Source organism: Carya illinoinensis, chromosome 5 (assembly GCF_018687715.1).
Source record: "Carya illinoinensis cultivar Pawnee chromosome 5, C.illinoinensisPawnee_v1, whole genome shotgun sequence".
Classification (NCBI taxonomy): Eukaryota; Viridiplantae; Streptophyta; class Magnoliopsida; order Fagales; family Juglandaceae; genus Carya; species Carya illinoinensis.
Genome location: NC_056756.1, coordinates 12,069,743 through 12,091,421, shown reverse-complemented (window position 1 = coordinate 12,091,421; position 21,679 = coordinate 12,069,743). Strand labels below are relative to the sequence as shown.

General features: G+C 35.2%; 2 protein-coding genes across 3 annotated transcripts; one reads left to right on the top strand and one right to left on the bottom strand.

Moving 5' to 3' along the window:
* Nucleotides 1-7,448: 7,448 nt before the first annotated feature.
* LOC122310547 (sphingosine-1-phosphate lyase) lies at nucleotides 7,449-16,167 on the top strand. 2 transcript variants are annotated; one of them, XM_043124517.1, is made up of 15 exons: nucleotides 7,449-7,857; nucleotides 7,993-8,038; nucleotides 8,559-8,710; nucleotides 8,807-8,866; nucleotides 9,861-10,085; nucleotides 10,181-10,322; nucleotides 10,555-10,605; nucleotides 10,698-10,789; nucleotides 12,801-12,927; nucleotides 13,208-13,223; nucleotides 14,844-14,951; nucleotides 15,075-15,129; nucleotides 15,232-15,378; nucleotides 15,645-15,723; nucleotides 15,943-16,167. In XM_043124517.1, exons 1-15 carry the CDS (start codon nucleotides 7,658-7,660, stop codon nucleotides 16,063-16,065), a joined length of 1,623 nt encoding a protein of 540 aa, XP_042980451.1. In that variant the 5' UTR covers nucleotides 7,449-7,657; the 3' UTR covers nucleotides 16,066-16,167. The 2 variants fall into 2 exon arrangements, with proteins under 2 accessions (XP_042980451.1, XP_042980452.1); XM_043124518.1 differs by lacking the exons at nucleotides 7,449-7,857; nucleotides 7,993-8,038 and having other exon boundaries at nucleotides 8,560-8,703.
* Nucleotides 16,168-16,834: 667 nt separating this feature from the next.
* On the bottom strand, nucleotides 16,835-19,553 carry LOC122310548 (protein LAZY 1-like). Its single transcript, XM_043124519.1, has 5 exons — nucleotides 19,393-19,553; nucleotides 19,241-19,307; nucleotides 17,958-18,763; nucleotides 17,434-17,719; nucleotides 16,835-17,129 (listed from the first exon to the last, which is right to left on the bottom strand). Exons 1-5 carry the CDS (start codon nucleotides 19,396-19,398, stop codon nucleotides 17,110-17,112), a joined length of 1,185 nt encoding a protein of 394 aa, XP_042980453.1. The 5' UTR covers nucleotides 19,399-19,553; the 3' UTR covers nucleotides 16,835-17,109.
* Between the last annotated feature and the right edge of the window lie 2,126 nt (nucleotides 19,554-21,679).

The following is a 21,679-nucleotide window of genomic DNA, read 5'->3' as shown; positions in this document are numbered from 1 at the left end:
ATATTAATATTTTGATTTATTATTTATAGATGCAAGTTGGGTTGGATGGATCACAATTGGATTTGTTTGGGTTGGGCGGATCACAACGGTTGGAATGAAAATATTGTTATTTGCATTAAGAACTGGTTGTGAATATTTATTAGTATTGAATGTATTCCAAACTTGGATGTGTACTTGGATGTGTGGAAAAAGATGGGAACACAGGTTGCATTTTTTGGTGCACTTGGATGTGTGGATGTATTTGAGGCACTATGGTGGTGGATCTTTTCCAATGAAATTGATGATTTAATAACGTTGCAGCAGTTATAAAGTTAGTTTTTGCTAATTATTTATAATCTAAATGAGAGATCAATCATGGTAGATATTTTGCAGATACCTTAATTTTCTGCATGTGCTTCTTTTTCTTGGAACTAATATTCCTCTAACATGTTGGATAGTGCAATAGAGCTTGTGCTTTTGTACACAGTGTTGCTCTATCCAGTTGGATATATAGTATCCAATTGTTGGTGAAATTGGATATATACTTAAAGGATTTTGTACAGAGTGTTTCTAGCAGGCTTTCGGACTCCCATTTACTTAGAATTTTCCAAAAAAATAACTTATATATGTGTAGACGTAGACTTCCAGAATAATTAACATTTTAAACATATCCAATTGTGCACTTTTCTTTGAGGCACAGCTGCTATGGAGTAATAAATGTTGATCTTTTTATTCTGTCCCCTAAGGAACATCCCTCAACATAAAATATCAGCAACATATTAAACTGCTACAAAAGACGCCCAGCTGGAATCATGGTGCTGTCCAACTCGAATTTAGTCACCCAACCGATAGACCAAATTGCTGCTAGAAAAGAGAAGCACCTGGAATCATTAAGATAGACCAATTCCACAACTATATAATCCAAAAAAATAATTCATCAGCCTTCCAAAAAGAACATATCAACTAACTATAATTTCCATCACATTAATCCACAAGAAATAATTACTAAGAAACAACACCATTTTCCAATAAAGTTTCTTCCATCAATTTCATATAACCAAGCATTTGGGCAGAAACATTTTCTACTCTATGGCACAGAAACAAGATGAGCTTTTACTTCAATTATATTCATCTCCATCTCAGATAGATAACTAGGATAATATTCCACAAAATACAAAGAACTAGTTAACAACAATCCCAAATTCACTTATAGTTAGCTAGGTAAAATGCATGTACAAATACAAAACAACAATAAATCTAAAATAGCGCGCACAATCCCTTTCTTCTAGCTTTTTGTGCATTAAGCACCAACTCCTTTTGCGTAACCTCGTCGCTTTTATTGGACAGCACCGGGCTTACCCTCTCGAGGTGATCCACTATCTTACGAAGCTCAATCTCCCTCTTTTCCAGCATCTCAAGTATCTTCTCTACTTCTTTCTCCTTCTTTAACAGTTCATCAATATTTCATGCATCCAACCACTTGAAAAACTTATAATATGGTAAGCCCTGCTCAGAAATATTTCATGCATTTATTAATAACAGGAACTGTACATTTTATTAATGCTTATATATCCAAAATATTTTAGGCAACAAATAATGTAGTTACCTGGGTATTATACTTTGAACACCTTAAGAAGGGTCTTCTAGGATTTTTTGTAGTAGTTGACCATTTCAATGTAGCTTCCAGCTTGCAGAAGCACACTTCTTTTCCCAAGCTACGTTTGGGAAAAGATGATGAAGATATTGATGAAGATGATTTTGACATTCTAAGATGAACTCCCATAAAACAATTGGATAATAATTGAATAATGATAGAATAATTGGTGAAGAGCAGCAAGTTTTGACAATTTAATGAAGAGCAACAAGTTTAGAAACTATTCTGTTCAGTATAATTAGTTTTTAATTTTCAAATGATATTAATGAAGGGAAGTTAATGAAATACTACTCTGAAGCATAAATTGTTGATACAGCTGCGTTTTTTCACTGATGTGTTGCATACTTGTTTTTAATTGAGTATATGTTTTGGTTGTAAAATAATTAAAAGAATCTGTTTGTCTGTGTGAAATTCAACTCCAATTTGGTGTTGACTCTTACTACACCTTATCTAAAAAAAACTCTTGCTGCACCAGATTTCTATGGGAAATGAAGGAACTGGCATGGAAGGCTTATCGAAACCAACTAGGGGTTGTTTTGGTACTTATAAAAAGCCCAACAATGAGAGAGAATTGATGTTTTCTTATGTACAGAAAATGCAAACCAACTTAAAGAATGGAGCTCATTAACTGAAGCAAATACTTCAAAGAAAGAGAAGGAGAAGTTGAAAGACAGAGTGTCTAAGAAGCAACTGGGTGTGGTTAATGAGGTGATCTCTTTTCAATACACCATATTCATTGTAATGATGACAAGTAAAAGATATGAATCCCAAAGGAAAGCATTATTGCCTTCCAATGTTTGATGCAAAAAGGGTTTTAAAAAGTTCACAACTTTGTCCACTTCTCAATACGGGAAAAAGGGACCAATCTGGCCAAGGATTAACGGGCTTAAAAGGTTGGTGGGGCTCAATAAAGGATGTTTAATTTTCAAATAAACAAGGATGAAAGAATTCAATCCAAATATTTAATTCTTAAGGAGCAGATAATTACAAAACCTCATAAAGCAAAAAAAGATGGTATGGAAAGCAAGAGACAAAATTGCAATGGGTTCATTTTTCCTGAGTGGTCATGGTTTTTAAAAAAGCTTCTAATCCCAAGTTTTCATAAAAAAATAAAAAATAAAACTCCACAAAATTATTTTAAAGAACTGTTAACAGAATTTTCTTCTTCTCTCCTCATATTTTCAGTGGATATACTGCTTTTTTTCAAGCTCTAATAAAAACATATCTTAAACTATTTTTTCCATTAAAAACAAATTTCTAATTAGTTGGGGGTTTCACCTATATAAGAGTTCATTCGTACCCCCAAAGTACTCTAGGCCTCAAAATGTGAAAATAGAAACCCAAGTCTGACTTTTAGGCATATTGAAACAGAGTAATGAATTGAGAATTCTTCCTATTATGCTCATCATAGACATTACAACTTCCACAGAGAAAATGAGAATATTGCAGGAAAAATGAAAAAAAAAAAAAAAACTATGTGGGAGGACTTGATCTACAAGTTTAGAACTATATTTATGTTTTACAACTTCCTTATACCCAAGTTACAGTTTCTGGGGCTACCGAATATTGCAGGAAAGATGAAAAAAAAAAAACCTAGTTTACAACACCCTTGTACCCAAGTTTAGAACCATTTTCTTGTTATTCCAAATAATTATTTTCCTTGTATTTCTTAAACCAGAAATTTAACGCCCTACCAACTAGAAAAAAACTAGCATTCAAAGTTCAATTTGAAAAAACCTAGCCAATGAAATTTTATCTTCCTCACAAAGCTTCAATTTGGTATATCGTTATGTCATAATATTGCACACTACTCTGAAATACTATATAGCATTCCTTCTACCAAGACAACACTACTCTGAAATTATGTGCAACCGAAGAAAAGCCATGGATTGAATCATACTAGGACCAAGAAAAAACATTTGAATGCACATACGCGAAACATTCATCAAATAAAGATTTGTATCTAAACAGAAAAGGGCTAAAAAAAAATACTATTGTCTAACTTGTAGAATCCATCCACATCGATCCAAATAGCACGAAGTACATTCATAGCAATATCCGACCATCGAATTCCAAGAGCAACAATAGAGAAATAGAAAAATCAGAAATTTGAAACTAAATGAAAGCTTTAGTTGTAGCGTATAGAGATAAAGCTTTCTCGAAAATGGGTATAGAAGGTAACAAGGCAATAAGAATATAAAGAAAGGAAATAAACCTAAATTCCTTCGGTCTTCCCACAGCTTATCTACTACCTATGTAGCTCGCGGTGGTTGTTTCTCAACTGTGCAGAATGGGTTCCCCTAATCTTTGAGAATGAAAATCGTCTGGATTTCAGCTTGGAGGTTAGGGTTAGGGTCCGGGTGGGTTAGCATGGGATGAGAGGGATGATGAGAGGTTAGGGTTAGGGTTTGTGTGAGGGCGCCAAGAGGCTTCAGAGAAGAGAGAGATGAGGGGGACGAGATCGAAGAGAGACACGAGAAAAAGGTTGAATACGAGAGTCATTTGAATTATCCTACTAAGTTAAAAACGGCGTTGTTGGATGTAGTTGCCACGTAGGCAACGGGGACGCAGCCCGGGGATGTTTAGACTTTTCATTTATATATTGATCGAAATCCTGCGAATGAGTTAAAAATACAAAGTCCCATTGTTTCTCATGATGGAGATCGATGGGCTTGTACGCATGCGCAATTTACAGCTGACAGAATGGTTTTATGCTTGATAGATAGATTCTCAAGTTTATAAGTATATAGCTGCGAAAGCAACATCAGATCAGCTGCTCCTGCAAAGAGAAACTAGTAAACTTATTATATACGTTTCATGTTCTCAGTTATATCTACGTAGAATTAACTTACAGTATACTAAAGCTATTAACACAACATAATTTTTAACTTTTGAGATAAGCAGTAATTTTATATGATATTACAGCATAAATATGATTAGTTTGAATCCCGACTCTACAATAATTTATCATATTTAACTAAATAATTCATGTGCTAGACCTACTTAATACTCATTGATCAGAAGAATTCTAATTCACACATGAGAGAGAGAGAGTGTTGAGATAAAATCTAAATAATTAAATCTATTTTTAAGTTTAAACTTTTGGAACGGTTAATGATTTTACATAAACATAAAAAACTTACAGCAAATTATAAGAATATTATCCGTTCACGTTATAAGAATCAATCTGATAATTTATCTCTTGTTTATAAAATTAATTCAATTGTGCATAGTGTCAGATGTTATATATAATCGTAAGAGTTAGAAGCTTAATCAAATGATCAGTCGTATTCAAGTATTCAACAGTTAGTGATAGACACGACTTTTGATCTAATTTCACATGATCTCAACTATTTTCTTCACTATCAGCTTCCGGCAGCTTGATTATTAATTTTATGATTGATCCTGTATCTGCCCTAGTACTTTTCACATCCATCCAACCATATATTCGGTATTGAAAATTACTTTGTCGTGTACGTACTAGGAGGTAGCAGTCATATATACTTTTTGGCTTTTCACATGAAGCATACATTGCATTTTCCTGGGAAATTAAAAAGCAACATGACTAAATTCAGGCAGCCATGCGTCGAGACTAACAGGCGGCGTGGCGCGCGGACCATTTAGAAAGATGCTTCCGATGACTATATCTATTTATATGATATGTGTTGAGTTTGTGATTAATGTTGAGGCACTACAACATTAATGGTGACATGTCTCTCACGTGCAGGTCAGCAAACAAAACTGCATGCATGGTACTTTTCATCGGTACTTCACGTTCACACTGTCGAGTGATCACCATCGATCAACAAATCAAGATCATGTTGGAGTTTTTAGACCAAGGGAAAAAATCAAACCTCGATATATCCATCAGATTCTGTAATCAAACTCGTGTTGCTCAACACATGATGTATTATACAGATTGTGACTGGTCAACATTCAATGAATAAATATCGTCTCCCTACCTAGTTGCTTGTTCAAACTTCTCTATGTACGGCCATTGATCTATATATAGTTTGACTACTATTACTACTGTTAATTACTATCATTAATGTTGTTAATGTTACTCTGATTTTCACCAGTACTACTAGAAGCTTATTAATTCGATGCTGGAGTATTTTTAACAATTCAAGCCAAGCCTCGTGGATAAAGGCTGTAGGTAATTGATAAAATCTATGGGTAACTTACCTACCTACCTACCTATCAAAATAAAATGAAAAGCTTTGGAAATGTTTTGAAATTGCATTTTGATATTTCCTGATGTACCTGTACAAATCAAATTAATTAAAGAATAATGTTATATATAATCAGCTTTATGCATTTTCTATATATTTCACTGATATAAATTGATTTGATCAATTATTTTTTAATACACAACTAATTATATTAGTGAAGTATATAAAAGAATATGTAAAAATGACTGCATATAAAATTTTTAATAATTAAAATAAAGAGAACACAAGAACTATGTTGGGGCTGTTAAAATCGACCGACCCAAATGGTTGGCTTGTACCAAACCAGATCGATTGGTTTGAACTTATTTCTTCGTAACAAGTTTAGTCACAGGTTTAATTATTAAAAAATATATAAAAATAATAAAATTGAACCTGTGATTAAATTTGTTTAGAGAGAAACAGGTTCGAACCAATCTAACCGGCCATATATCTTATTTTAAAAATATATATAAGCATTTTGCAGTAGCGGTTTGGTCCGAGGATAGGAATTGGGAATACATGTTTTCTGATTATCCTCTCTCCTTGCGTTCTCTCGTTTCGTTTTCTTTTTCTTCTATGGACTGTGGGTGGTTGCATACTGATACACTATATATTCATCAAATTGGGCCAGGCTCTTCTTAACGGCTCCATAGCATAACCCCAAGAGACAGGAGAAAATGGCCCCGAAGTTGAAGCTGCTGTGGGCCTTCAACTGTCATTCATGGCCCAACAGTTCTTTTATAGTAACTTTTTGTTCGAACTAATCTTATTGCTTTGAGGAAATTTTGGCCCATTATTCCTATCTTTAGTTAGAGATTACTTATTTTATTTTATTTTTTGAGATAGATAGAGATTACTTTTAGGATCCGTTTGGTTATATAGATGAAATAAGATGAGATAAGATATTTTAAATAATAATAAATAAAATATTATTATAATATAATTTTATAATATTAATTTTGTATTGAAATTTGAAAAAGTAAAGTTATTTATTATATTTTATACGAAAAATTGAAAAAATTGTAATGATGAGTTAAGATGAGTTTTTTAATTTTGTGTAACCAATCCGGGCCCATGGGTATACAGTAGATGGGTACAACTATATTAATTGGGATATTGTCCAGACAATTACCGGTGATTAAAGAGTCGCTCCCCTCTAATTGGACAGCTATAATTTTATTTTTAATATTTTTTAAATTAAATTATATTACCTGAATCATGATTTATGGAGGATATAAATTTATTAGCTTAAATTGTACTGTAAAACACACTGCACCTGATGTCCATCATTTATTTCTTTCTTTAACACAAAAGACCAAAATAACAGCTAAACAAAACGTTCTGTCTCAGCTAGTCACCTGAAAAATTATGAATAATAAAAGAAGAAATCTACACTGGATGGCTCCCGATGAATTTTTTTATTTAGTGGATAAGAAAATATTTTTTAAATAATGTTATGAATTTTTTATTTTAAAAAAATATTTAAAAGTATAAAAAAATAAATAAATATTTTTTTATAATTTGTCGTAGCAATCCTCGTGGTAGACCCTCGATGGGTAGGTGCAGCACGGCTCATAAAAGAATGAAAAACAGCGGACGTAACGTACTAAACATTACATTGGTAATTGGACAACCAAGCATCATCGCACGTCCAGTCAAATAGGGAAGCAGCTCACCCAAGAGCAGAAGCGACGCAACCCACCACCCTCACCCCCGTCGAAATTCAAATCATATCCTGTACGCAATACTACTAAGCGAAGAGAAGACCGAATACCACTCTCTCTGTGGATATTCTTCATTTTCGTCGCCGGCAATGGATTATTCTCCGAAGTCGTTCTTGATTCGTTTCAGAGCTTCTGCGAATTCGTTCCTATCGGAATACGAGCCTCTGGCTCTGCTTCTCGCTCCCCTCCTCGCTTTTCTCGTCGCTCGGACGCTTCAATCATTTCTCTGTGTGGTTCACGAACGAGGACTCAAAGCAACCTTCATAGCGTTCCTCATGAGCCTCCTCAAGTGATTTTTTTGGTTCATTTGCTCTTGATTTTTTGGAAATTTGTTTCGCTAGTAATTACTGATCTAATAGTAGACATGCTTTTGTTTTGTTTTGTTTTTTGTTTTTTTATGTTTATTAATTGAAAAAAATAACAGGTTGGTTCCTGGTGTCAAGAGTTACATCGATGCCGAGAAACAGAAGGTCAATAATCATTTATCTGAATTAATTTTAGTTTTCCATTCATTAATTCATCCATTGACATGTTTCATGTGTAGATTTATGGGTATTCGAATTTCTGTCACTATGTTTGTTCTGTGTCCGTGGTCGTTGTTTCTGAAGTGAAAATTAGACAAATTGTAATGCTGCGATAAATGAAACGAGATCGAATAACAACGAGACCATGCGAAACACGAGAGTTTTACTGGATGAAATTCCAATGCTGCTGTTTATGTGTTATTAATGCATAGCTATTTTTGCCTATTCCACTGGACACTCTGCCTTATTTTTAGACAGTAAAATCTTAACCGTTAAAAAAAAAAAAAAAATTATGATTTTAAGTATTCCGTGGATTACTCCTAAGTACTCAGTTTAAGTTCTATAGTGTTAGTAGGTCTTGGACGAGTGGATCCAAATCAAAGGTCTGACCTCTCTCTCTGCGCCACAATAAGGGTTTAAACATTTATATTGATTTTGTGGATGCCATGGTTGGTTCAATGAGCAGGTTGTGGATAAGTTACAGTCTGGTGGTAAGTCTAAGCGAGATGGCTGGAGGACCGAGCTGCCGAGGGCAGGTTTGGGAGTTGAGGTCATAGAGAAAATGAAAGATGAGAAAAGAAATGATGTGGTTTGGCAAGGAAAATGCTCTGGTACAGTGTATGTTAGCAACCGTTAGCATGGAATTCTATGTAGGTCTTTCACTTAAAAAATTCGAAACATTTGTGATTAACAAATTATGGATTCCTTTTGCAGCTACATTGGAGGAAGTGAGTCTGAAGGACATTTTTCTCTGATTAATGAGGCATGTTCAATGTTAGTAAGATTTTGTACTCTTGTGATCATCAGTTTACAAATCCTTTTCTTTTTGCTTTCTGTTTTTTAGCTCCTCCAAAACCAAAACTAACTTGTTGAAATTTGTCAGTGCAAAGACTGTCATATTAGCGGAAGAGCTCAAAAGTGAACATATATGTTCAGCTCGCAATGCTCTCTCCCAAATTTTTCTACACTTTTGGTGTCCCCAATAAACAATGGAACAAGCAAAGTCCTAATTGCAAACTACACTCAACAAGATAATAGTCGTTTATAGTTTATACTGATATGCAACTGCAAGCAAGGGTGGATGTGAATTTAGAGAGTCCAATGAGTGCAACAAAATGCCTTCTCTTGCCTTTTCTGAACCATTAAAAAATTGTTGTGAATTTTAACCAGAGGTCACTTTGTATTCTCTGTTGCAAAATCGTCATCGTTGGTTTAAATGTAAAGTCAACCTTTTGACCTTTTTATTTCAATCAGAACTGCTAATTATTAGGGGTGTGCAAAAATCTGTCCCACTGACTCCATACCGACTCCAACGGTGCTCCTACAAAACTGAGTCGGAGTCGGCTTTTTCATGTTAATGTTGATTTCTCCCTACCTTGCTGGTTGTGTTTGCCGCATAAAGTGTGTTAATGTGTGAACAAAGGCAACTTAACAACCATCCATCCTGGCAAAACCCTAACAACTTGTGTTCACACAGTTTGCATGCAATCTCTCTTTGCTCTCATATCCTCATCAGCTTCATCTGGTCGCCATTTCTTCTCTTTTCTCTGCTCCGCATAAAGTGTGTTTATGTTTGAACAAACCCTAGCAACCTACCTTCCTGCTTCTGTTTGCTGCATAAAGTGTGTTAATATTGATTTTTACCCTCATAGGGAGGATTCATTATTCTTTGCAATGATGAGTCTGATAAGATCTGTTCCTTCCCACCCTTTATGGTGAAAACAAATCCTATATCTCTCATTAGGACTTGGTTTGAATTGCTTTTCAGGTTTGCACATACCAATCCATTGCATTTGGATGTATTCCCGAGCGTAGTACGGTTTGAAGCAGAAGTGGTTGCAATGACAGCTGGACTGCTTGGCAGTAAAGAAAAGGGTTCGGGAGGACAAATATGTGGAAACATGACATCAGGTGGAACTGAAAGCATATTGTTAGCCATGAAATCATCACGTGACTACATGAAAACCAAGAAGGGAATTACAAAACCTGAAATGTATGTCGGTTGCCCATACCTCAATTCTTTGGTATTTGTGAGCTTTGTATTGATCTGGAAGTTACTTATATTTATTTTTTTCTTTCTGAGCTCAGAATAATACCCGAATCTGCACACTCAGCATATGACAAGGCTGCACAATATTTTAACATCAAGCTGTGGCGTGTCCCTATAAATAAAGAATTTCGAGCAGATGTCAAAGCGATTAAACGACATATTAACCGAAACACAATTTTGGTATTTAATTTATGGACCCAGCTCTGATTTTACTTTCTCTTGAATATTTCTTCTTGAGTCTTTTCGTGGTACATTTAATCAATTTAAGCCTTCTTGTTCCATAACACCCCCCCAACTCCCTCCAAAAGAAAAAAACAAATTGGTTTACTGTCTTGGGCAGGTTGATGCTGATATTCCAATTTCAAAGTTTTTGTTTGCTACTTGAACAGACCTAGAATTTTTTGTCCTGCAGATTGTTGGATCCGCACCTGGGTTTCCTCATGGCATCATTGATCCTATTCAGGTATGCAAGGAACTAACTTGTTCATGTAATTTATTGTCTCTTTTAGGTTATTTAACAGCCGAATTGAATGATCTGAACAATTTCTTTCACAGGAGCTTGGTGAATTAGCTACTAGCTTTGGAATTTGTCTCCATGTTGATCTTTGTCTTGGTGGCTTTGTACTACCTTTTGCTAGGAAACTTGGGTATGGCAGCATGTTTCTTTCTTTCTTTCTTTTTCTTTTTAATTATCTCAGTAAATCTTTTGATGGTTGCTTATTATGCCACCACTCAATGCATCATCACATTGACCACTCAACAATGGTGTGCCTGCCAGTAAACAATGTCTAAGAATTGAGCTGTACAGGTTGACATGATTGTGCCGCCAATGTTATGGGCCATTGTTCCACATATAATGCTGCAATACAAACTCCCTCTCTCTCTAGCACACACTTTTCACTCATGAAGAAGTTGAAGAATGATGTTTAGACCCTGCACCACGCCTAAAGGGTGGTGAATAAGTGTGTAACACAAGCTATGGATATTAAAAAGCCATCAAGAACTAAGTTTAATAGACTAGAACAGTTTTTATTTTTTTTAAAAAAGCAGTTACATATTTAATATTTGTTCTCTAGTAACCACACATAGCATCAACAGATTTGCTATTATAAATAATAATAGAGAGAGAGAGAGAGAGAGAGAGAGAGAGAGAGAGAGAGAGAGAGAGAGAGAGAGAGAGAATTGTGACGAAATGGAACCGAATAAAAAAATTTACTATTTGAAGATTCTTTTATAAGTAATAAGAGAATTTATTGACAAGTAAATAGGCATAGTCCAAGTACACAAGAAGTATATAAGAGAAAACACCTAAATACAAGCTAGGAACTAGAATAGGCTAAAATCAAATCATGAAGATTATCTCCATTCAACTCAAGAGCTTTAATCCAAATACACAAAGTACTAAAGAAAACTATTTTTTTGATAAATAAACATATTATATTGATCAAAGAATGACAAAGCCAGAAATACAACTCTAATGCCCTAACTAGGTAGGCACATTAGTGGCAAGAAAATCATGAAGGGCCATGCCATTAAAGAAAAACTCCCTAAGTGCTCCCATTGAACGTTCTTTATCTTCAAAGCACCGCCCCCATTCCTTTCCAACCATAAGCACCACATCAAACATGAAGGAATCATTTTCCATGTGGAAATAATGTGACTACTTCCAAGGGAATTTATTGACACAATGACAAGTTAACACATTGCAAAAGGAGCCAACCGAAAATCCGGAATTACCTATGTAAATCCACGGCAAACTGTCCTCCCTTGCACAATCTTCATATCATATAGTCTTCCAAAAAAATTCAGAAACAGCATTCACTTCCCAGTCATGCACATCTCTAATAAAATATACATTCTTTTGAAGATTATTGTTTAAAAAACGCCATTCACTATTTGAAGATTTACTTAGAATTATTCCTATTACAAAATCACTGCTACCATCTCCTTCCCCAAAACCTTTATAAGAGCAAGATCGTACTTGTACTTCATGACCCATTTGCCCCTACTGCAGTAGCAGTCTGAACTCCTAACAATTTTTCAAACTTAATTTATTATATTGGAACTACAGTGGCTAAAGATCACAAATTTTACCTTCTTTTTGTTTCTCTCTTTGCTCATGTTAATGATGGATACTCTAATGAATAGACATCCTTGAAAATGAGAGAGATCCTTATATAGGGTCTTGGGTGGAAGACCCTAATTTCAAAACACAAAATCATGGACCTGAGAGCTCCAGTTGCGACATCATGACAGGCTGTTGATGGGATGCTGACACCTACTTTTGCTCGATTGAGAATCCCACGATAGATTTAGTGAATTCTCTGGATGTCATTGTTTTGAGCTGTCAGGACAACTTGTTGACATGACATTATTTCTCATAGAAGTTTGTAGTTCTCTAGTTCAAACAATCCCTAACAAAAACTTGATTTCTAATCATGGTTTTGGACTCCAAGTTCTGCCAACACTACAAAACTAACAGATGTTAGGTTTATTTTTTTCATTATTCTGTTTTTGCCCCCTTCGTTTTGCATACACATTCCATAGAGGACAAGCTATTAAAAGAATTGCATTCGGATTCTCAAAATTTCTGGCTAGGCTTCCCTGGAAACTGTAGGCTTTCTTCAGTATGGAATAAGTTCACGTTTTTATTTTCAGGTACCCGATTCCACCTTTTGATTTTTCTGTTAAAGGAGTGACCTCAATATCTGTGGATGTGCATAAATACGGCTTGGCTCCCAAAGGAACAAGTGTAGTTCTGTACAGAAATCATGATATAAGAAAGGTAACCTAGGATGTGCATAAATAAAATTCTGTCGCCCAGTTTTTCCAGATTGAAATCCCAATTTGTATTTAACCCCTTGGATGTTTATGTAAATGGCACATGATCTATAAATTATATTGAATACTCTGACATTTCATAGGTATCAAGTTTTTTGTATTTCAAAAAGAGTTAGGTCACTCTATTTTTATTTCTTGGTTTAAATTCTTTCTAATATGCATTTCTTTCATGGTGTTTTGGTTGGTGGAAATGCTGGTTTTTCTGGCTTCCTATTTTCCGACAGCATCAATTTGTTGCTGGTAAGTATACACTTCTTTTTTTCCCAGAAAAGTAAAGCCTTCAAGCTAAGTTTCTCCTTTAATCTATTTCCTTTTATATCTCCTGTTTTTATCATTAGAAGACTATTGACCAATCAATGGCAGAACCAGCAGTTTTTTGGAGGGGGGCCAATTTTTCTATCGTGTGACACATTTATGTATAATAAAAAGGGATTAAAAAAATCATAAAAACATAACTATATATAAAATTAGATCTCAATAATTTGCTACATACACAAATAAAATTCTAAAAACACAACTTAATATATGTTTTAGATTTGTGACGAGAATGTTTCATGGAATAATATTCATCCATTATTACTTTAGTAATGAAATATTTATAATTTATTTTCTTCATAAAAACTATCAAGTGATCTTTTAGAAGGTCATCTTTCATTCTAGTATGTAAGCTAGTTTATCAAGTTTCATGTAAAATCTATATATTTTTGTATCACATTAAGATCTTACGTGATTTGTGACCAGAATGTTTCATGGAATAATGTTCATCCATTATTATTTAAGTAATGAAATATTTAGAATTTATTTTCTTCATAGAAATTATCAAGTGATCTTTTAGAAGGTCATCTTTCATTCTAGTATGTAAGCTAGTTTATCAAGTTTCATGTAGAATCTAGATATTTTCGTATCACATTAAACATATAATGCTACAATTGAGACCTTACGTAAATGTTTTCTTGCTCAATGAAGTCTAGAGGATAAAACCTCCAAACTATTTTTCGTATAGATCATCAACCTTAAATGCCTTTTCTTCTATTTTCACTTTGATTTCATATTTAAGAAGCCCAACATTGTATAACAAAAAACTTTGGGATCTATATAATAAGTTTATTATTTCTCCTAAACTTAGTTTTAATTCAATTTTGGTGAGGCTAGGTCCTTGAAAATAAATAATATATAGAAATTTTACAAAATTTTTGGACTATAGAAAAAAAATTGGAGAGAAGTATTTCTAGGTATATTGAAATTTTAGAGAGCATATGGGGATTATGATTTTTTTTTTCTTTTTTTGTTTTTTTTTTTTGTGGGGGGGGGGGGGGGGGGGCATTTTCTATATTTATAGAATTAGGAATAAAATCTAGGGGGTGTTTTTGAATTTTCAAAAAATCCTAAGCACAACGTGGGTCTGTCACTGTGACCAATCTATGTTGAAATGGACTCGCAGTGTAAGGACTAGATTCAAACCACACTGGAGGGATTTTTCCTCATAAGAGTGATAATTGGAAATAGTATTGTGAATATTGCAAAACACACACTATATAGCATCTCTATCATTTGAATATAAAAACATGAGGGTGATTTTTTACTTAATTCTGCATGCTTAATCAACTATAATATGCAAACACAATAACTATTGAGAGCCATGTTACAAAAACGAATTAGGGCCTTGTGTATTTCATAAGCAAAAGCCATTGTGGAGGGAAACGTGTTCTATTTGGTTGGTGGAGTTAATTTATAAATTCTAGAACAACTGCCCTTACAGATTTACTTGGTTCAATTTGCTGATGGCATGTAATCTCTCTCTCTCTCTCTCTCTCTCTCTCTCTCTCTCTCTCTCTCTCTCTCTCTCTCATCATGTTGCAGTTACTGAGTGGTCAGGAGGGCTGTATGTATCTCCAACAATTGCTGGGAGCAGGCCTGGCGGCTTGATTGCTGGGGCTTGGGCAGCAATGCTGTCTTTGGGGGAAGAAGGTGAGACAGTAACCCTTATCGCTTTCAAACTTGAAGCTATGACGTGTAATTTTTATATTTGCCAGCCAGACATTACACCAAATGCGTGGCTTCTGGGCTGACTGTAATTCCAATGTTCTTTAGGATATTTGGATACCACGAAAAGGATCATGGAAGTGTCAAAGAGAATACAGAAAGGGTATGTGTTGTTTTCACCTCTGTTTTTTGCTACTTTGGTTTTGGAGGGGAGAGGAGCGAGATGATATTTTGATTTTGAAAGGAAGAGCCTCTCTATGTGTAGGATAGAGGAAATTCCTGAGTTATTTATCATTGGAAGGCCAGATATGACAATTGTGGCATTTGGTTCTGAAGTTGTGGATATATTTGAAATCAATGATGTCATGTCATCCAAAGGTTGGCATTTGAATGCGCTGCAAAGACCCAACAGGTATTTTCATTTTCACTTTTTCAAGGCAAGAAAATAAGAACTGACCTGTCAGTGCTTAACTCGCTGCCTGGTAATGGATTATATAAATGATTTGCCTCTTACTTTGAATTAATGGATCATTTTCTAGTGACTAGTCTGAAATGTATCAGGCTGTATATCAGTGTTTCCATCTGATTTATTTAGAGTTATGCGGTAATCATGTTTTGAGCTTTGGATTTATTTTTGTTCTCAAGACTAAAATCTTTATTACTCTTTGCTTGAATCAGCATTCATATATGTGTGACTCTTCAACACGAACCAATAGTTGAGGATTTCCTCAGGGATTTGACAGAGTCAGTGAAGACTGTAAGTTTTTCTTACCTTGAAAAGATGCTTAGCCATATGGCCCTTTGATTAGAGCCCGATATGAAGTATAAAATCCATTTAGTTTGTACTCCTAGAGTGTAAGGGCATAATTATGTACTGATCTGAGGGATTAATTTGGGGCTGGCATCCATTTGGTATGATGTGTCATGCAACAATCTATATTTACTAGATTATTTTTTCTTTAATTTCGTCTTTCAGGTGAAAGAAAATCCAGGTCCAATAAGTGGAGGTCTAGCGCCCGTATATGGCGCTGCAGGGAGAATGCCAGATAGAGGGATGGTGCAGGAATTGTTGGTCAATTACATGGACAGTACATGCTAGTAGCAGTCCCTAAACCTTAGTTTGGCTCTGTCTGTTTCTCAAAGTGTTTGATTTGTATGATAATTCTTTGGCTTTAGTATAAAAAAAAATGGTATTGAATAACGCACTCGCACTGTTTGATATCCTTCACTTCTACTAGGTCTTATTGCTTTAAATTAAGAGCTTTTCCAGTCCTTGCATTGATTTAAAATTGTTCAGGCATGTACAATAATTTATGAGTATGCTATTATTAATGTTGAATTTTAAAGTTCTCATTTGCATTAGCTGATATGACAACTTTTAAATAGTTTTATAAGTTACTCATTTAAATGAAAAATCACTTAAAATGCATTAAAATAGTCAATGTGATTGAGAAAAAAAAAACGGCTGTTTTCTAAATTTCAACCCTTGCAACTCAGCTCAAGCCTACTCTAAAGTAAAACTTTTGGGCTATGGCTCATTTGGATTTAGAAATGAGATGAGATTATTTTGGATGAAAGTTAAATAAAATATTATTAGATATTATTTTTTAATATTATTCTTGTTTTGAAATTTGAAAAAGTTGAATTGAAATTTGAAAATGTTGAATTGTTTATTATTTTGTGTGAGAATTTGAAAAAATTATAATGATGAGATGAGATGAAACATTCTCTAAATTCAAATGAGCTTGTGATCTAGTCGGTTAAATCTGATTACATTTTTTTTTACGCCAAAAAATAAAACTCAAAATTTGAACATATATCATCATAGAGTCACCAAGATGACAAGATATAAAGCAAGATTGGCTATAAATGTCCAAATATAAAAGCTATACTCATTACTCTGCATTAGGCAGATAATCATGCCACAATGGCCGAATTATGATTACTTTTAAACAGATACCTTACTCTTAACATTCACCACTCACAGACAGATTTATAAGAGGTGTGCCTCTTTTTATTTATTTCTTCAACTCAAGCTCATTATAACATAACAACTTGTATGCTATATTAGCAACCCATCACCAGTAAGGAGATCCTTACAAAGACGATATCACCACAACTCAATTGCTGCTTCTGCTTCTTTTTAGAGCTCCAGCACTAGGTCTACAATGCAAACAAAAATAACTGAGTCACTATTATATAATTTAAATAATTACATTTACCTTTTTCCATGAGTTTAAGATTTTTTTTAATAAATCGTGATTTAATACGGCCTTGATCAACCATATTACTAGGCTTGTGTTTAATGTTCTTTAATGAAACCATTTTGTACTCTAATGCATTCGTTATTGAATCAAGAAGACAAAGTTTGAACATGGGATTGTAGACAGTGATATGAACACAATGAGTGGTTCATTTTTTGTGACAACCTCAATGTTATGGAAATTGAGGATTTATCTGTACTTACAGTCTGCATCTGTTTTGATCCAGTGCTCCCTGTTCCCATTTGAATCGCTGCTGCTAAGTGTGAAATGCAGCGGGTTAGATTGGCTCTTGTGGCGCCGCATGCTCTCCTTTGAAAGGGATCTCTTGGAATAGGAGATTATGTCTTCATCTGGGAGCACTTGATCTCCACTGCTGTAATCCCCGTTGCATAATATTTTCTTCTTGTTTTCAGTCTTTTGGGTCTTAGTAGACTTTAGAGTTGCTGCTGAGGTTTCAGGGTGAACCTTCCTGTGGAACATTTGAAGTATCTACTACAAGCCACATGTTATGTTGAAAGCAGAGAGCACAAAGAAAGAGATCAGAAGAATAAAGTGGTTGAGACGGGTCAAGAAAGTGCAATCTGCTCTTGTTTTGTTTATTCTGTTAAAAAAAAAAAAAAAAAACTCTCTTTTTATACTAAACAAATATTTTCTTACTGATCCTGGCATTACAAAGTCATGCAGGAAAGAATTTATGGGGGGAAATGAAATTGCTTAGTAAATGTACCTTATGCAGTTTTGTCTCAGCCGAAGCAGAGTCAAGAGATCCACCACCAGCTGTTGTAGAGCTCCGAGAAGAATGAAGCATCTTTTTCTTCAGCAGCTTTTTCATCAGGTGCAAGGCAGACTTATCTGCTTCCTTCTCCGTCCGCCTCTCCTCCCTGTCGCACTTTGTTCCACACATTTCCTCCACCGTTTTACTCATCTGAAACAGCTCTCCAAGAGATGTCCTATGTTCTTTCTTTGGCATTGCTGCCGCTGCTGCTGCTGTTGTTGTTGTTGTTTCCGACAATTCAATTGCTGATCCAAAAAGATATCCTTGGAGTGGGCAGACTGTAGTTCCATTTGCATTGGTCTCTGATCCTTCTATTGGCTTGCCACTGAGTGTAATGGTACTGCCATGACTGCTTCTCCCAGTGCTAACATGACTGTTCCTCCCAGATGAATAATTGCAGCCATCATCTTTAGCTTCAGCTCCCAACACCTTTTCCAACTCATCATTGATGAGCTTCAGATCGTTCTCTGTCACTTCTGTTTCCTTTTCAGTTATATTGTCGACAGAGATGGAAAATTTTGGTGTGGAAAGGTCAGTCGAGACTTGGTCTGTACCAAGGGTACCAATGGCAAGAAAGCCATGGAAGAGCTCAGTCATTGCAGCAGATGATTCATCTTCGTAGTCTTCTTCTTCTACTCTTGCTGCTTCTTGACCGGTGAAAGACTTCCGAAGGTAGTGGTCTTTTGGGGCTTGTTTGAAGGGTCTGGTGCCATAGTTTTGTTTTTGGAGGTAGTGTTGATCGTCCAGCGATGGCTGCCCTGAAAGACAAGCACAAGATTGCCCTGACACAAAATTTAGAAGGAAAAAGGATTCGGTTGCATATGTCGGGGACGTCACGTGGTTGTTGGTTTTAAATCATGATTTTAGGCAGGTTTGAATAAAGTAAACGCCATTTTCATTCTTAAGTTCGTGGCAGTTATATCTATTATGTTAGCTTCGGGATTGGGTTCATCTGGGGGCTGTATCTCCGACATAAAGACATGAAAGTGCAGAGGACTTTTCTGGAGTAGTTCTGTTATATAGAATAGGTGTTTCTGTTGCTCCCCTGCTTTCTTCCGAAGGCAGTGTGCATCACTAATTGCAGTTTTTGTTATTAACTGTGTAAACCAGGAACTAAATAAGCAAGAACAACACATATCTTAGCCCTTAACTTACGGAAATATAAAACATGGCCATGATTAGTTATGTGCTTATCAGGAAGATAATAGCTGAAAAATGTGTGGCATAGTTCTTACCAACCACGAAATCCTTAAGTGGATCACCGCTGTTTTGGCGGAACTTCCGATGCATCCAACCCAGTAACTGCAAGAAAACAATGCAAAGATAAACTTGTAGAATATTTGACAGTCTATTCTCATAAGGAATTCAAGAGAATGGAGCTCTCTACCTTCATCTTTCTATGGTATTTCAGAACACTTGAGGTTTGATCACTACAGTTTTGTGAGGATGAGGAAATAACTTCTTTTCATAGATAGCTGTATGCTTGTTAATAAATTATAAGACGTCAAACACTTCTTGAGTTGTCTCGAGACCCTCCAATAGTCTGAGAAAGGGGTGGTTAGACAGAAACACAAGGATGGTTACAAATCCATGTCGGGTATGCTTTGTCAAGAAGAAAATAAAATCACATATGCTGAGCTTGATTATAGGATTTACAATTTCCTCTTTTTCTCTTTTCATGATTCGGTGTTCCTCATGACATTGACATATCATTGAATGCAGTAGCATTGGTCATTATTTGTCAAATTTTCTGAACATGTATATCAAGATGAAGTAAGCACATTCAGTTGTCATTAAGCGCCTTAAGTCAGGTCTCTCCCCTCAATGTTTGTAATCTGGCTTTCAGCTTTAACATGTTTGTGCACATGCACTTTTTTGCATGGGTAAATTATCATTATCTTATTGGGAGGTTGGCAGGAGTCTTCCACATTGAATCGTGGGGACTCCAGAGAATATTTTGTCGGACCCATATGAATATGAAGTCAAAGATAATATGCCAATGAAACACAGATGTTTTCCTGTTCGGGACAGCACAGGGTTGCGTGCCCTGTGCTCAGATGTACTTTGACCAGAGGCCGGGCCCTTGATTAATCTTAATCACTTGTGATTACCTTAATCCCCTTTGTTTAATTATTCGATCTTAATGATCTTGCAGAAGCAATTGGCTGCCCCTGATATCTTATATCTTCTTCCTTTTTTCTGCAGAAAGGGCAGCCATTGCGCATCTGGTACACCATGCAGATGTGGCCAAGTTATGATTTTGTCGACAGAATTATATTTATTGTTTCAATTTATTTTTAAGAGTTCTGAGAACTTGTCGACATTTTTGTTATCCTTCTCTACCCCCCCATTCATCTTCAAGAGAATTACTCACGTGACAGGGATGACATGCAGATCTCTGTAATATTTGATATGACACCTTGAGTCATACACAATCAAAATGCTTACAGATAAATGATACATCGAAGGTTAGATATCATGATATTTTAGATTTAAGTCAATACTTTTTAAAAAGATAATATAAATAAGTTTCCATACAAACTAAGTACATAAAAAAAGGGTCTTTAAATTAGCAATCATCTTTCACATAGTAATTGAAACCAGAGAGAATAATGTTGAAAGAATTTAAAACTTGTTACTAACTCAGTGCATAGTTCATCATCAAAAACATGCTTACATTAGACCCATAAATAATTTACACAAAAACAAGTTTTTACCGCTCTGGTGATGGGCGAGAACAGATTTTAGTTCATGGAACTTCATCCATGAACAGATTTTCTGATGATCAATATGGATAATGAGCATAAATGTTATCTCCAAAAATCGAACAAATTATATATATATACAAATATTTTGCTATGGTCTGTGTCAAGTTGCAAGATGTGATCGAGAACAAGACTTATTTTGTTAGGCTTTCATGTTCATTACTCTCAACCACCGTAGTTATCATCAGAGCATGCATGTGTTTTCTATCTGAAAGGTCCATCTGAACAGGACTGTTGGAAAGTCCTAGGGAAACTTTAGCATGTCCCACGACCATGTTTGTGAATTAAAAGGAGCACAGCGAAAGAGAAACGGGTTCTAGGCTTAGAGACAAAACTGACGCATCCTTGATAGGGAAAAAAAAAAAAAGAGTACTCCGTTTTAGTTGTAGAAATTACATAGAAAAGACCCCTCAGTAACCATAAATTTAACCAAAAATCTTGATTTAGACACAACTCAGACATATTGGACGTAAACCTGGTCCTACGGCCAGAAGTTCATACACACACTTGGGGATAAAATCAAGAGTGAAAAGGGATAAAATAACCCCACAACTTAACACCAAGAATGATCCATTCTTAATTTGGGCGTCCAGGTTTCTTAGAGAGAGCTTTACAGCCAGAAAATAGGGAAACGTACCCCCGTGGGATAGGATGATCTCTAGAGGGATCAAGCCATTTCCCCTTGGGTTTCTAAAATGGTTCTTCAGAGTTTTTAAAGAGGAATTTGATAGAAATTGAGAAGCATGAAATTTTAAGTGCTTGAGATAAACAGAAAATGCTTAAAAAAGAACGGATTTCAATGCTAATAATTGTACTATGATAAAATTGGCATGCTCCCATTGTTTTGTTTCCATCAATGTGATTGATTTATATTCTGCTTTTCTGGTCGATAAGATCAACGAAATAGCA